This window comes from Bubalus kerabau, chromosome 1 (genome assembly GCF_029407905.1).
Source record: "Bubalus kerabau isolate K-KA32 ecotype Philippines breed swamp buffalo chromosome 1, PCC_UOA_SB_1v2, whole genome shotgun sequence".
Lineage (NCBI taxonomy): Eukaryota > Metazoa > Chordata > Mammalia > Artiodactyla > Bovidae > Bubalus > Bubalus kerabau.
Genome location: NC_073624.1, coordinates 84,306,062 through 84,322,354, shown reverse-complemented (window position 1 = coordinate 84,322,354; position 16,293 = coordinate 84,306,062). Strand labels below are relative to the sequence as shown.

General features: G+C 36.4%; 1 protein-coding gene across 21 annotated transcripts in view; it reads right to left on the bottom strand.

The window, feature by feature from the left end:
- Window positions 1-1,486: 1,486 nt before the first annotated feature.
- PPHLN1 (periphilin 1) overlaps window positions 1,487-16,293 on the bottom strand; it is a 170,501-nt gene continuing 155,694 nt past the window's right edge. For 20 of the 21 annotated variants that reach the window (XM_055581085.1, XM_055580905.1, XM_055581033.1 and 17 more), the window contains one exon: window positions 1,487-2,299. In XM_055581085.1, coding sequence (XP_055437060.1) covers window positions 2,108-2,299 — 192 coding nt within the window. In that variant the 3' untranslated portion in view covers window positions 1,487-2,107. The remainder of the gene's footprint in view (window positions 2,300-16,293) is intronic. The other variant, XM_055581023.1, reaches the window with a different exon arrangement.

Here is a 16,293-nt window from a genome sequence, read left to right as displayed (position 1 = left end):
AAGCTTCACAATATTTGCTTTCCCCCTGTTGATCATCAAGGCTTTATGGTAAGACAAAACTTTATCACATCAATTGGGCATACTCAAAAACAATGGATAATTTACAAACAAATTTCTTTAATCAAAAACATTTTGCAACATACATACCCTGGCATGTATCTGAATTCATCTATCCTAAAATAAAACTTTTAAAAGCTTTAAAAATAAAACAAGCAGATTTAACACTGACAAGCGTACCAGAATAATGCTGATGGCAAGTTATAAACAGCTTGAAATGTTGAATGTAATTTGGGGAAAGGGGAAAAGAAGCTACCCACTGAACCTATATTTAGATGCATCTGTGAGTACAATTTCTCTAGTTTAGTGAAGTTCAACAAAGTAAACAACTCCTTTGTCTCAAGGTAGTTGAGTCTCAAGTTTTATTTTTAAACTTGTGACATCTTGACTTGAGGAAATGAATCTCGGAATTAGAATATTTAAGAAGAAAAAATGGGTGTTAGAAACAAATCAGTACTTTCTTAGTCTTTCTAATGTAGGTAACAGATAAAACCACTTTTCACATTAGAGAAGAATACCAAAGATGATACATAGGGTTTAGTTTTGGCTTATGTACAATATCTAAATTCAAGGTGATCTCATATAGGAAACTTAATAAATTGTTGCCTTCAACTAGTTTTTTAATTTGTGAAATGGCATAATGCATATTTTGAGGCACACATTACAGGATCCACTAAAATTATTTATACTGCTATTTCTACTTTTAATAGAAATTTTATCTACTCTGGTATAGCTCTTTAGATATAGTCAATAGAGGCCACTAAAAATAACGCTGAAATTCAACTGAGGAGAGAGTGGAATGGAAAAAGAATGGAAGGATAATGAGATTGGGTAGTAATAACAAATATTTTTAAAAGTTTCCAAACACATGCCACGAAATTACATATTTGGCTAAATGCCACCAGGCAGCTGGAAGTGATCAGGAAATGAGCGGAATACCCTAATTGTCCCAGTTAGATTCTTAACTAACCCGTGATTTGGATGGCTCGCTCATGAAGGATTGTTTACACAGGCTGCTTGGTGAAGGGTAGATGTGCTAGGCTTACAGCCTACTCTTTGTTTCATTCAAAAACACTTGTAGAGGGCTATGAACCCCTAAAAGGGACAGCAGAACAAGAGTTTGTTGGATTACAAACAGAGATTAACAAAGGCATAATGTGTTTAATTATGAATATGTTACCAATCACTTTCTTTCTTGAGATGGGGAATATGGGCCTACAGATAAAATGAACTCCACTACTTCCCCATATTCTAAATTTTTCTCTTTTGGTTAGAAATTTTTAAAGAAATCTCAATTTTAAAATAGGCCTCATCTTTCATCTCCAATTTCCCAGTCTGTTAGTCTTCTATGCGGTAATATTTAAGACTCACACATCAGTGAGACTAGTCAGGCATTTCAGGATTATTTTAACAGAAGACATTGAGTTCATTTACTTGGAAAACAGGATTTTATTATGAGGTGTCTTTTAGAGATTTAAATGCTCTATTTTATCACAATGAGAATTATCCTCAAAGCAAATATTTCCCAAGATACCAAAGTATTCAGTTTATTTGAATATACTTAAACATACTGAAAGTTACAAAGCCTAAGGTAAGCAAGCAACAAGTCAATAAAACACAACTCAGAATTGTAACATTTTCACATGGTATCACTGACTATGAAATGCAAAAAGTTACAAATGTTTAAGTGGAATGTACTCTAACCTATAAACTACACTAGTGTGACCAGATGATCACGTAACAATGGAAGACTGCAGGACATGTCCTGTAAGTACAGAAATCTTGGACTGCATTTTCAAGAAAGCTTGAAAAATTAACTGACCCATTGTTTTAGGATAGGGGAAAAAAAGATAAGTATGGATTAGAAGGCTCTACATGTAGATAAAAAAGATTCTAATTAAAATATCTTAGACTATTTTAGATGTTTATTTGATACTGGAAATATGGTCAACTATCATAAAGTATTTCTCTTCACAAAAATTCCATATATTAAGGATTTACACAATCCAGGGGGAAAAAATCTAGAAATTTTTTTGCCTGAGAAAGCAATCTAAAACGGCTCTAAATCTTGACTAGAGGTGTCATACTCCGCAATGAAATGCTTGAGTTCTTCAACACACCGCTCACCGATTTCATGTAAATTCTGTCTCAATGCAAACTGTATAGACTTTTCTAATGAAGGATCTTTTTCAATCAGCATTTTCACAACCATCCCAAAAGTTTCACAGTCTTGTCGGTAAACCTAGAAAGATAAATACACTGTGGTTACTAAGAATAATTAGCCAAACATTGAGCTGATTCAGTCGACAGAATTATGATACTGAAATCTAAAAGGGAGACACAACACCTCCCTTGCTCTGAGTAAACACTACTGCCAAAGGCCATTTAAACCACTCTCTCTTGAGATTTGCTGGCAAGTTGAATGAGCAGAAAAGCACTGACAGACCACATCACTGACTACAGAAGTCAGGCATAGCATTTGTCAAGCATAATGCAGTCTACCAATAGGACATAAGACTAGAAATGAGAACTAAGAACAAATACCAGCTAGGTAAGACATGCTGATAGCTTTATTCATTTACTTGTTTGGAAGAAATAAGATTAAGATAAGATTAAGTATATTCAAGCCCCTAACTTCTGATTTTTTGTTTGAATCATGACCGGGTGATAGATTCAAAATTCTGTTTAGTATACAACAAACAACTATAAGAAGGCTGAAAGTATTTATTTGAAAAAAGCTTTTCAAGTTATAAATATTTGATAATTAAAATCACCAAGGCAGAGTTCAGATCAAAACAGTATATTATACACACACATGTTCATACATATACATGTGTACACACAGATGTATATATAGTATATGCATGTATACATGTCTATATATTTTCTACTTTAATGTATATATTTTAATATTTTGTTTCAATATGTATATATAATTTTTACTAATGGCAATCAAATATTATTTCCTGTCTAAAAACTGCTAATTTTTTTCCACACTAAATGTTATTTCCTTAGTTTGCAGTCACAAAATGCATTTTAGATTTCTATGCTATTTTTCATACTCTGTAAATTCATATATTTAAAGAAAAATTAGTTAAGTCTCCATGAAAATTAAATACAAATTATCTGATTTAAAAGTACTGTTTTAATTTTAATTTTTCCAAATTTAACAAAAACAATATGTTCATTCTCTGAAAAAGAATTTTATTCACTTTTTAAAACTTTAGAAGTGATTTGAGACATTGCTTCATTCATGACAGTTCTCATTCCTCAAATGATCACTGCTAGTCACAGTGATTGCTGCTGTATTTTTTAATGTCAGCAATATTTTTTTAACCCCTTAAAATAGCTATTTAAAGAAGAATATTTGTTTTTGCCTCTCAGTACTAGGTTGCCAAATTATACTAAATTCACTTCCGTGCTCTTGAAAATAATTCATAAGCCCCAAAGAGTAAGTTCTTCAAATGACCAGAAATTAAAATATATAAAATCCTCAGTTTGCCTTCTCCATCTCAACACTAAACATTTTTTCTGAATAGTGAACGAAATTTACCCCTAATAGGCATTAAATTTAATTTGAATATTTAAACCAAATGTTTATTCCAGTTTATCTCAAGGTTTACATGACCCAGAATTAATATTACTGACTACTCTAATAAACCAACTTAGGAAACAGTATACCATCCGCATAATAGTACATAGGATGTCAAGGCAATGGAGCACAGTAACTGGTCTAACAAACACAGAGGATCTAACCTAAGTCAAGCCAATGCAGTCCCCATGGGGGAAGTCAGAACCATGATGTTTTTTACAGTCTTAGTGGAGGTAAATTCCTTACCAAACCAGTCAACCCATATAATAACAGCATTCTAACATCAACCATTGGCCTCAGCAGACCACTTTGTGGGTGGCCTAAATGTTATAGGCTTCTTTATAGCAGATGTACTAGATGAGGATAAGGTTACACTGTGAATTAACCTGCAAATTCTTTAATGTAAATCTGCTGTTTTACCTATAACTGTAACTTTTCATTTAGCATATTTACAGAACATAAATGTAGTACAGATTTGCATATCAAAAGTAAAACCGTATTTAAAATGTGTTCATGCATTTATTTACACTGCAAACTATTCTCACTCTGGAGACAATAAAAGCATTTAAAGGCTGTGTTTTATTTTTTGATTGTAAATCCTTTTTGAATTATTCATTGAAAAGACAAATTTTTGTACATTAGCTGACAAGAACAATCAGAACTTCCCAAAGCAATGTAATTCTGTACCACAGGGTAAATTTTCTAAAAAGACTGCTTAAAATGCGCTGGTTGGGCATTAGACAGGAAATCATTAGTTTTTTGTTAAAGGAAGGACCTCACCCTCCAAAGTTTTATAAATAAAATTCACAACGGTCAGAAACATATTTCCGAAATCTGTTCCACAGTAAACTCAATCCCAAACAGGAAGGGTGTAGTTATCTGTGGTCCCAAGCTGGAAATGTATTAATAATCTTCAGACTTGATATCTACAGGCCACACAGGAAGATTTTTTGTTGTTGCTTTTTCTCTTGATTGGACCTCATCAAAATGGAAACAGGTTCAAGTTTGGGTGGGGCTCACATACACTGCACAGAAATGTAGTTAAATTTGCCAGCATATTGAAAACACTATCTAAATGTGGTTTCACACAGTATCTGACTATAGTTGTGTTAATAGCTGAAGGCTCATAAAGTGCTTCTAGGAATAAAAGGACATGATAAACTACCAAAACTTTTTACTATTAATTATGCTGTCCAGTGACTGAAGCAAGACTACTTGGCATAACAAACTATGATATAAAACTCCTCTAAAATGTACAGCATTCTAGTCCTTACCTCTGTTCCCACAAAAAGAGAAACCAAAACTTAAGGCAAAATGAGTTGTTCGAATTTTCATTTCAGACAAACATCTTTAGGATATATATTACAGTTCCATAATAGTAGTTTGGTGGAATCATAGCAATTACACAGCCATTAGCCACAGGAAACTACTTGAATTTAGGTAAATATGTGTATATTTATCTTAGCACTTAATTTATAATTTATATTAATATTAGGAGGTAAATGAATAAACTGCAAAAGTCAGACACACACACAGCCTTAAAAGACTGAGGAATCAAAAACAATTTTTTTCTCTGTTGCTGATACCTCAAGATTCCACGTAATTTCCTTGATCTGAATTCATTTGGTTTAAAAGGATGTGTCCTGTTTCAGGAGAGACACATCCTAATGGTAAAGGTAAACACAGACTAATAAAGTACACCATAGAGGAGCTATTTAGACGTGGAAGGTGACAGGGAAGCCAGAAAGAGCACAGAAGTGGCTCCAAGGGCAGGTATATCAAGTTCAAATCCAGACTCTACTACCGTGGTGAACTGAAGAACACCCTCCAACCCCACAGCCAAGATGTTCACATCCTAATTCCCGGAACCATGGATATGTTACCTCACATGGTACAAGAGACCTTGCAGGTGTGTTTATATTAAGGATTTTGAGAAGGAGAGATTATCCTGGATTATCCAGGTAAATAAAATGCAATCACATACGTTCTTAAAAACAAAATGCAGAAAAAGAGAGGAAATGTGATCACAGAAACAGAAGTTGAGTGATGGCTTTTAAAGATAGTCGTAGGGTACGAGGAGGGAGCTACCCTACCAGCCAAAGAGTACACGTAGCCTCCAGAAACTGGAAAAGGCCAAGAAAGAGATTCTCCCTTGGAGTGTCCACAGTAAGTTCAGCCCTTGCAGAAATCTTAATTTGGATCTGGTGAAACTTGTACACATTCTTCTTAAGCTCACATGGAGCATGCATCAAGACAGACCACATTTCAGGCCATAAAACATGCCTTAGTAAATTTAAAAGAAGTATGCTCTCAGCCCACAGTGGAATTAAGCTAAAATTGCAAAGAACGATAGCTAGAAAAATCCCCAAATATTTGGAGATTAAACAACATATGTGCGTGCATGTTAAGACGCTTCAATTGTGTCCAACTCTTTGCAATCCTATGGACTGTAGCCTGTCAGGCTCCTCTGTCCATGGGATTCTCCAGGCAAGAACACTGGAGTGGGTTGCCATACTCTCCTTCAGGGGATCTTCCCGACCCAGGGATTGAACTCGCATCTCTTACATCTCCTGCATTGGCAAGCAGGTTCTTTACCACCAGCGCTATCGGGGAAGCTCCAGATACTATTGATAAATAACATACTGCTATTGATAAATAACACCAAAATCAAAGAAGTTGTCTCAACAGAAATTTAAAAATATGTTCAAAATATAACATCAAAATTTGTGAGATGTAGCAAAAACAGTGCTCAGAGAAATTTATAGCATTAAATGAATGTTAGCAAAGAAGATATAGAATAAATAATGCAATAAGCTAGGATACTAGAAAAAGAAGAGCAAATTAAATGCAGAGTAGGAGAAATAATAAAAATTATAGCAGAGATCAATGAAATTAAGAAAAGAAAATTAGAAAATCAACAAAACTAAAAACGGGTTCTTTGAAAAGATTAATAGAATTGATAAACTTCTAGCCAGGCTAACCAAGAAAAAAACAACAAAGACACAAATTATTAATATCAAATTGAAATGGGGTCACCACTATTCACCTTTCAAGCATTTATAATAAAGGAATATTATGATAACTCTATGCCCACTAATTTGATAAATCAGATGAATGAACCAATTTCTCGAAAAATCGTCTAGCAAAACTCAAACAAGAAAAAATACATAATCTAAGTAGGCTTTTACTATGAAAGAAATTCAATTAACGATTAATAACTTCCAAAATGGAAAGCACTAAGCCCAAGTGGTTTTGCTGATAAATTCAGTTCAGTTCAGTTCAGTCACTCAGTCGTGTCCAACTCTTTGCAACCCCATGAATTGCAGCACACCAGGCTTCCCCGTCCATCACCAACTCCCGGAGGTCACTCAGACTCACGTCCATCAAGTCAGTGGTGCCATCCAGCCATCTCATCCTCTGTCGTCCCCTTCTCCTCCTGCCCTCAATCCCTCCCAGCATCAGAGTCTTTTCCAATGAGTCAACTCTTCGCATGAGGTGGCCAAAGTACTGGAGTTTCAGCTTTAGCATCATTCCTTCCAAAGAACACCCAGGACTGATCTCCTTCAGAATGGACTGGTTGGATCTCCTTGCAGTCCAAGGGACTCTCAAGAGTCTTCTCCAACACCACAGTTCAAAGGCATCAATTCTTCGGCACTCAGCTTTCTTCACAGTCCAACTCTCACATCCATACATGACCACAGGAAAAACCATAGCCTTGACTAGACGGACCTTTGTTGACAAAGTAATGTCTCTGCTTTTGAATATGCTATCTAGGTTGGTCATAACTTTTCTTCCAAGAAGTAAGCGTCTTTTAATTTCATGGCTGCAGTCACCATCTGCAGTGATTTTGGAGCCCAGAAAAATAAAGTCTGACACTGTTTCCACTGTTTCCCCATCTATTTCCCATGAAGTGATGGGACCAGATGCCATGATCTTCGTTTTCTGAATGTTGAGCTTTAAGCCAACTTTTTCACTCTCACTTTCATCAAGAGGCTTTTTAGTTCCTCTTCACTTTTTGCCATAAGGGTGGTGTCATCTGCATATCTGAGGTTATTGATATTTCTCCCGGCAATCTTGATTCCAGCTTGTGCTTCTTCCAGCCCAGCATTTCTCATGATGTACTCTGCATATAAGTTAAATAAGCAGGGTGACAATATACAGCCTTGACGGACTCCTTTTCCTATTTGGAACCAGTCTGTTGTTCCATGTCCAGTTCTAACTGTTGCTTCCTGACCTGCAAATTTGTCAAGAGGCAGGTCAGGTGGTCTGGTAGTCCCATCTCTTTCAGAATTTTCCACAGTTTATTGTGATCCACACAGTCAAAGGCTTTGGCATAGTCAATAAAGCAGAAATAGATGTTTTTCTGGAACTCTCTTGCTTTTTTCATGATCCAGCGGAATATCGGCAATTTGGTCTCTGGTTCCTCTGCCTTTTCTAAAACCAGCTTGAACATCTGGAAGTTCATGGTTCATGTATTGCTGAAGGCTGGCTTGGAGAATTTTGAGCATTACTTTACTAGCGCGTGAGATAAGTGCAATTGTGTGGTAGTTTGAGCATTCCTTGGCATTGCCTTTCTTTGGGATTGGAATAAAAACTGACCTTTTCCAGTCCTGTGGCCACTGCTGAGTTTTCCAAATTTGCTGGCAAATTGAGTGCAGCACTTTCACAGCATCATCTTTCAGGATTTGAAGTAGCTCAACCGGAATTCCATCATCTCCACTAGCTTTGTTCGTAGTGATGCTTTCTAAGGCCCACTTGACTTCACATTCCAGGATGTCTGGCTCTAGGTCAGTGATCACACCATCGTGATTATCTGGGTCGTGAAGATCTTTTTTGTACAGTTCTTCTGTGTATTCTTGCCACCTCTTCTTAACATCTTCTGCTTCTGTTAGGTCCCTACCATTTCTGTCCTTTATCGAGCCCATCTTTGCATGAAATGTTCCTTTGGTATCTCTGATTTTCTTGAAGAGATCTCTAGTCTTTCCCATTCTGTTGTTTTCCTCCATTTCTTTGCATTGATCGCTGAAGAAGGCTTTCTTATCTCTTCTTGCTATTCTTTGGAACTCTGCATTCAGATGCTTATTACCAAACATTAAAAGAAGTGATGCCAATTCTTTATAATCACTTCTAGTAAACAGAAGCAGAGGGAACATTTCCTGGTGTTCTATGAGGTCAGCATACCCTACTACCAAAACCAAAGCCATTACTAGAAGAAAAGTTACAAACCTGTATCTTTCATAAACATAGATACCAAAAAATTCGCAAACCCAAAATACAATGAAAAGAATTACACGTAACAACTGGGGCTTCCCTCATAGCTCAGTCAGTAAAGAATCATCCTGCAAAGCAGTAGGCCCAGGTTTTCAATTCCTGGGTTGGGAAGATACCCTGAAGAAAGAAATGGCAACCCACTCCAGTATTCTTGCCTGGAGAATCCCCTGGGCAGAGGAGCCTGTCAGGCTATAGTCCATGGGTCACAGGAGTCAGACATGATTTAGCAATTAAATCACCACCACCACCATACTTAACAACCAAGTGGGATTTACTCCAGTTATGCAAGGTTGTTTCAACATCTGAAAATCAATTAATACAATCCATCTCATCGATATGCTAGAAAAGAAAAATCACATGATCATATCAATAGATATAGAGAAGCATTTGAAAAAAATCCAACATTCATTTATAACAAAACTCTCTGTCCAACTAGGGATAAAGAACTTCCTCAACTTGATTAAAAAAAATATCTACAATAACCTTATTGCTAAATCATGGTAAGAAAATATATGTCCCTTCTCCCAACACAGGAAATGAGGGTATCCCCTCTAAAAACTATTCAACACTGTACCAAACACAGCTAATGCAATAAGACAAGAAAAGGTGTACCAATTGTGAACGGAGAAATAAAACTCTCCTTGTTTGCAGGTGACACTGCTGTGAGAAAATCCCAAACTAACCAAAAAATTAGTGGAACTAATAAGTGATTAGAGCAAAATTGTAGGAAATAAGGTTAATACACAAATGTCAATTGCTTTCTATATACTAAAAATGAATGATTGTAATTTGAAATTAAAACAACACAGCACTGAAAAAAGTTAGTATAAATCTAACAAAACAGATACATGATCTATATGAGAAAAACTATAAAGCACTAATGATATAAATCAAAGAAGATATAAATTTCAGCATACGTCATGTTATTGCACTTTGCTTTACTGTGCTTTGCAGTGTTTGCAGTCTTTTTTATAAACTGAATGTTTATGGCAACCTTGCACCAAGCAGGGCTACTGGCTCCTCTTTCCAAGAGCATTTGCTCACTGTGTCACATTTTAGTAATTCATACAATATTTCAAACCCTTCACCAACAAAAAGATTTAGGATCACCAAAGGCTAGCATTTTTTAGCAATAAAGTATTTTTAATAAGCTAGGCACACTTTTTTATAGACATACGGCCACTGCACACTTAATAGACTATAACTTTTATATGCACTGGGAAACCAAAAAATTCATGTGACTTGCTTTATTATGATATCTGCTTTATTACAGTGGTTTGGAACTGAACCTGCGATATCTATGTAAATGTTTGTAAATGGAGATATAGTCTACACTCATGGATAAGAAAACTCACTATTGTTAAGATATCGGTTCTTCCCAACTTGATCTATAAATTCAACAGTCACTACACCAAAATCGCAACAAGTAATCTTGTGGATTATTGACAAACTGCTTCTAAAGTCTATATGGAAAGGCAAAAGACCCAGAATGGTCAACACAGTATTAAAGAAAAAAGTCACAGAACTGACGCTCAACTTACTATAAAGCCACAGTAATCAAGACTGTATGGTATTATCAAGAGAACAAAGAGATCTGTTGTACAGAATAAAGAGGCCAGAAATAGATTCATACAAATTGCAACTGATCTTTGATAAGGGAGCAAAGGCAATTCAAAAAGAAAGACTAGTCATCTAATGGTGCTGGAGGAACTGACCGTTTATGTGCAAAATCTAGACAGAGATTAACTCACAATGGACTACAGACCTAAATGTAAAACACGTAACTATAATTCTTCTAGAAGATAAACAGAAGAAAAAATCTGGGTGATAACACCAAAAGTATATTCCAAGAAAGAAAAAATAGATTTCATTAAAATTAAAAATATCACTGGGATAGACAATGTTAAAAGAACAAACAGACAAGTTACACACTGGGAGAAAAATCACTGCAAAGCATACATCTGACAAAATACTGGTATCCAAAATATACAAAATAATTCTTAAAACTCAATAATAAAAACAAGCTCAATTTAAAAATGGGCAAAAGAGCCAAACCTAACCAAAGAAAACATTTAGATAGCAAATAAGCAAACGAAAAGATGTTCAAACATCATATGTCATTAAGGGTACTGAAAATTAAAATAATGATGAAATGAGATACCACTACACACTTATTAGAATTGTTAAAATCTCAAACAATGACAACCCCAATTTCTGGTGAGAATGCAGAGCAGTAGGAACTCTCATTCATTGCTGGTGGGAATGCAAAATGATACAAGCCACTTTGATTGACTACGAGACAATCACACAACTGAAAAACAAGCAAGGGAAAGTTACGACCTCCTGTGCCACAGCTTCAGTACATACAGACCTAACTATGCTGTTTTAAGGGCTGAGGTAATAAACAGCACTCAGTATAGTGCCTGCTCTACAGGAAGCATTTAATGTATGTTAAAAATAGTGATGCTGATGATGGAAAAAGAAAAAACATTCTAGCTTTGTCTAGAGAAGGGAGTATTAGAAAATGGTATTATAACTTCTTTAATGTTTAACATCCAATTATATTTCTAACATCAATGACTATATTTAAAATTATATCATTAATGCTTTTATTTTGGTTTTAGTTTTATCTCAAGTCGTCCTCCACTTTCTACTGACATTAACTATGTACACATTGAAAAAAAATCAATATGAAGACCACATTCACCATCTCAAGAACCAATTCTTTAAACATGAGGAGTTCGTGTTAGGAAAATATGGAGGAGGAAAATGAAACAGCATTTTGGAGAAATTCAATTGGCTTGGCATAGCTTAAAGCATGCTCACTCTCAAAGTAGGCCATGAAAAGCTTTCTTTTAAGGAGCTTAGATCTCAACCTGTAAACAATTAGCAAACAGATAAAAATCTACAAGCAGGAAAAGGTGAGAAGAAAGTGAAAGTTGCTCAGTCATATCTGACTCTTTGCGACCCCATGGACTATAAAGTCCACGGAATTCTCCAGGCCAGAATACTGGAGTGGGTAGCCTTTCCCTTCTCCAGTGAATCTTCCCAACCCAGGGATGGAACCCAAGTCTCCCACATTGCAGGTGGATTCTTTACCAGCTGAGCCTCAAGGGAAGCCCAAGAATACTGGAGTGGGTAGCCTATCCCTTCTTCAGTGTATCTTCCTGACCCAGGAATCAAACAGGGGTCTCCTGCATTGCAGGCAGAGTCTTTGTCAACTGAGCTATGAGGGAAGCTGGAAGTGGATCCTTTTGATACATCAAGGAAAGAATGGTTAGGAATCAATGCTATGGGGTTCCTGAGAACTGGAACTATAAATGTCACATGATGTGTTAAAAAAAGATGAGATTAGAGGCTTCATTAAGAGTAATTAAGAAGCAATATGGATATAATAATATAAAAACTCATGGATAGAAAGTTTTATTTCAACGGGGAGGGAACTAGGAATGGGAGATAAGGTCAGTACCTAATATGTAATTCAATTAAAGTGAAACTCACTTTAATTGAGTGCGTTAAAGTGAAACACACTCATTCGCCTAGGACAACTTTTGCGACCCCATGGACTATACAGTCCATGGAATCCTCCAGACCAGAATACTAGAGTGGGCAGCCCTTCCCTTCTCCAGGGGATCTTCCTGACCCAGGAATCGAACCGGGATCTCCTGCATTGCAGGTGGATTCTTTATCAACTGAGCTATCAGGGAAGCCCAATATGTAATTTGAGGCACCTGTCAAAAGGAAGTGGAGTACTGAGTCTAGCCCTTAGGAGAAGGAAACAGAGGAGGAAGAGAGATCTTATCTTCAGCACTAAAGCGAGCTGAGGCAAGGGGAGTTCCTAGAAGAAAGCGTAAGTTCTTTCCCGCTCCAGTATCTGATAGAGTAGATAGTCAGTAAATGTTGAATGAATAGTTAAAGAGTCAGTTCTGAGAGAATGTATAACGCAAGAATGAAAAGACAGTCCAAAGTAGACATCTAAAAACATCAATATCAGTCATAAAGTGACCATAAGGAAGACTATGAACCAGGAGAGAATGAAGGAAAAGGTTTGCAAAATAAGGACAATCAATCAAATGTCAGAGAAAGATTAAAGAGGCTAACAGACAAAACATATTGATGGGATTTGGAAACGTGTGGAAGTAGGTAACTGCAAGAGCAGTTTACTGGGATGGTAGAGATTATAGAGCTGTGCTAACTAATACAGTAGCCTCTAGCCATATGTGACTAAATTTTAATTAATTAAGTTAAAAATTCAGTTCCTCAGTTGCACTTTAATGGCTTTCATATCAGATAGTGCAAATATAAAACATTCCCATCATCACAGAAAATTCTACTAAGGAGTGTTATTACAGAGGACTGGGAAGTGAAAAAAGGGTAAGGTGACAAGTGTTGACCTGGTAAATTAATTAGTATATATTTGCAACTATTTTATCATTAAGGTGGAAATAAACATTTACCACTTTTAAAGAAGAACTGTGAAATATAATTAGTACCTGTGAAATGTTGCATAATTTTTTATGAAATTCATATAAAAATATAAATTAAAAAAATAACTCCAATTGAGGCTTAATATACAAGAAAAATTCATAATGTCTAACGTGTTGGTGAGATTGGGAAAAACTGTTGACAGCATAATGATGTTAAATACTGGAGCAAGTGTAAACCCTTTAATTTGGGTCTGTAGTAATGTAGAAAGTGTCAAAACTATTGTAATCTATGTTACTTCTTGTGCTATATTAATAGAAAAAGATATCTTTAAACATCCTCCTCAATGCGGCACTGGCTCTTAAAAACACAGCTCCAAAAAGAACACTGATGGTTGCTAAGAAATGCATTATGAACACATGGATTAGATCTTAAACACCTACATTCAATATGTGAGTACAATTATTACAGCCACATAAAAAAAAGTCCAAAATTAATGATAAAGTGGTTAAATGCTAAAAAACCTCAGCAATGAATGTTTGTTAATTCTCATCCATACATACAGATCAATTTATAAATTTATAGGGTTCAATCAAAGATTAATACTCAAATGATTTTTGTTTTAGCCTTTCCAACTTATTGGTTCTTCCAGTCATAATATACTCAACAGACAAAAATAAACAAAAGAATTCCAGAGTCTACATCTTTCACTGATGCCAAATGCAAAACCAGGTACCACTGAAAGTAAATACAGGAACTGGATAAATCTCCAATCAACAGATGTTTTTCTGGAACTCTTCCTTTTTCCATGATCCAGCAGATGCTGGCAATTTGATCTCTGGTTCCTCTGCCTTTTCTAAAACCAGCTTGAACATCAGGAAGTTCACAGGTCACGTATTGCTGAAGGCTGGCTTGGAGAATTTTGAGCATTACTTTACTAGCGTGTGAGATGAGTGCAATTGTGCGGTAGTTTGAGCATTCTTTGGCATTGCCTTTCTTTGGGATTGGAATGAAAACTGACCTTTCTGGTCCTGTGGCCACTGCTGAGTTTTCCAAATTTGATGGTATATTGAATGCAGCACTTTCACAGCATCGTCTTCCAGGATTTGAAATAGCTCAACTGGAATTCCATCACCTCCACTAGCTTTGTTTGTAGTGATGCTTTCTAAGGCCCACTTGACTTCACATTCCAGGATGTCTGGCTCTAGGTCAGTGATCACACCATCGTGATTATCTGGGTCGTGAAGATCTTTTTTGTACAGTTCTTCTGTGTATTCTTGCCACCTCTTCTTAATATCTTCTGCTTCTGTTAGGTCCCTACCATTTCTGTCCTTTATCGAGCTCATCTTTGCATGAAATGTTCCCTTGGTATCTCTAATCTCCTTGAAGAGATCTCTAGTTTTTCCCATTCTGTTGTTTTCCTCTATGTCTTTGCATTGATCGCTGAGGAAGGCTTTCTTGTCTCTTCTTGCTATTCTTTGGAACTCTGCGTTCAGATGCTTATATCTTTCCTTTTCTCCTTTGCTTTTCGGTTCTCTTCCTTTCACAGCTATTTGTAAGACCTCCCCAGACAGCCATTTTGCTTTTTTGCATTTCTTTTCCATGGGGATGGTCTTGATCCGTCTCCTGTACAATGTCACGAACCTCCGTCCATAGTTCATCAGGCACTCTTATCTATCAGATCTAGTACCTTAAATCTATTTCTCACTTCCATTGTATAATCATAAGGAATTTGATTTAGGTCATACCTGAATGGTCTAGTGGTTTTCCCTACTTTCTTCAATTTAAGTCTGAATTTGGCAATAAGGAGTTCATGGTCTGAGCCACAGTCAGCTCCCAGTCTTGTTTTTGCTGATTGTATAGAGCTTCTCCATCTCTGACCGCGCAGAAGCACGCCGGCTGCGACAGACTGTGCAGAAGCATGGCTGAGAGAAGCTACCCCTCGCCCAAGGTCAGGGGCTGCGGCTGAGAGGAGCTACCCCACATCCAAGGAGTGGCGGTTGCGCGGGCGCAGGAGGGCCAAGAGGAGCTACTCCACGTTCAAGGTCAGGAGGGGCAGCGTGAGGAGATACCCCTCATCCAAGGTAAAAGACCAGTGCCTGCGCTTTGCTGGAGTGGCTGTGAAGAGATACCCCACGTCCAAGGTAGGAGAAACCCAAGTAAGACCGTAGATGTTGAGAGAGACATCAGAGGGCAGACACACTGAAACCGTTATCACAGAAAACTAGTCAATCTAATCACACGGACCACAGCCTTGTCTAACTCAATGAAACTAAGCCAGTGTTCATAGCAGCACTATTTATAATAGACAAGACACAGAAGCAATGTCCATTCAACAGATGAATGGATAAAGAAGATGTGATAGATATCCACAATGGAATACTACTCAGCCATAAAAAATCATGAAATATCACCATTTGCAGCAACATGGATGGACCTAGAGATTATCAATCATACTGAGAGAAGTAAATCACACAAAGACAGATGTGGTATTACTTACATGTGGAATCTAAAAAGTAATACAAATGAAGTTACTTACAAAACAGAAACAGACTCACAGACATAGAAAACAAGCTTATGGTTTCCAAATGTGAAGGAGAAGCTGGTGAGGGATAAATTATTAGTTTGAGGTTAACACATCACAATATATAAAGTAGATAAACAATAAGGATTTACTTTATTGCATAGGAAACTACATTCAATCTTGTAATAATCTACAATGGAAAAGAATCTGAAAAAATACATGTATATACCTGAATCACTTTGCTGTATATCTGAAACTGATTTAAAATATTGTATTTTAAATCAATTATACTTCAGAAAAAGAGCTGGTTACGCTGTACTATAGTCTATTAAGTGTGCAATAGCATTACGTCTAAAAAATGTATATATTAATTTAAAAATGTTGTTTCTAAAAAATGCTAACCCTCACCTCATCTTTCAGTGAG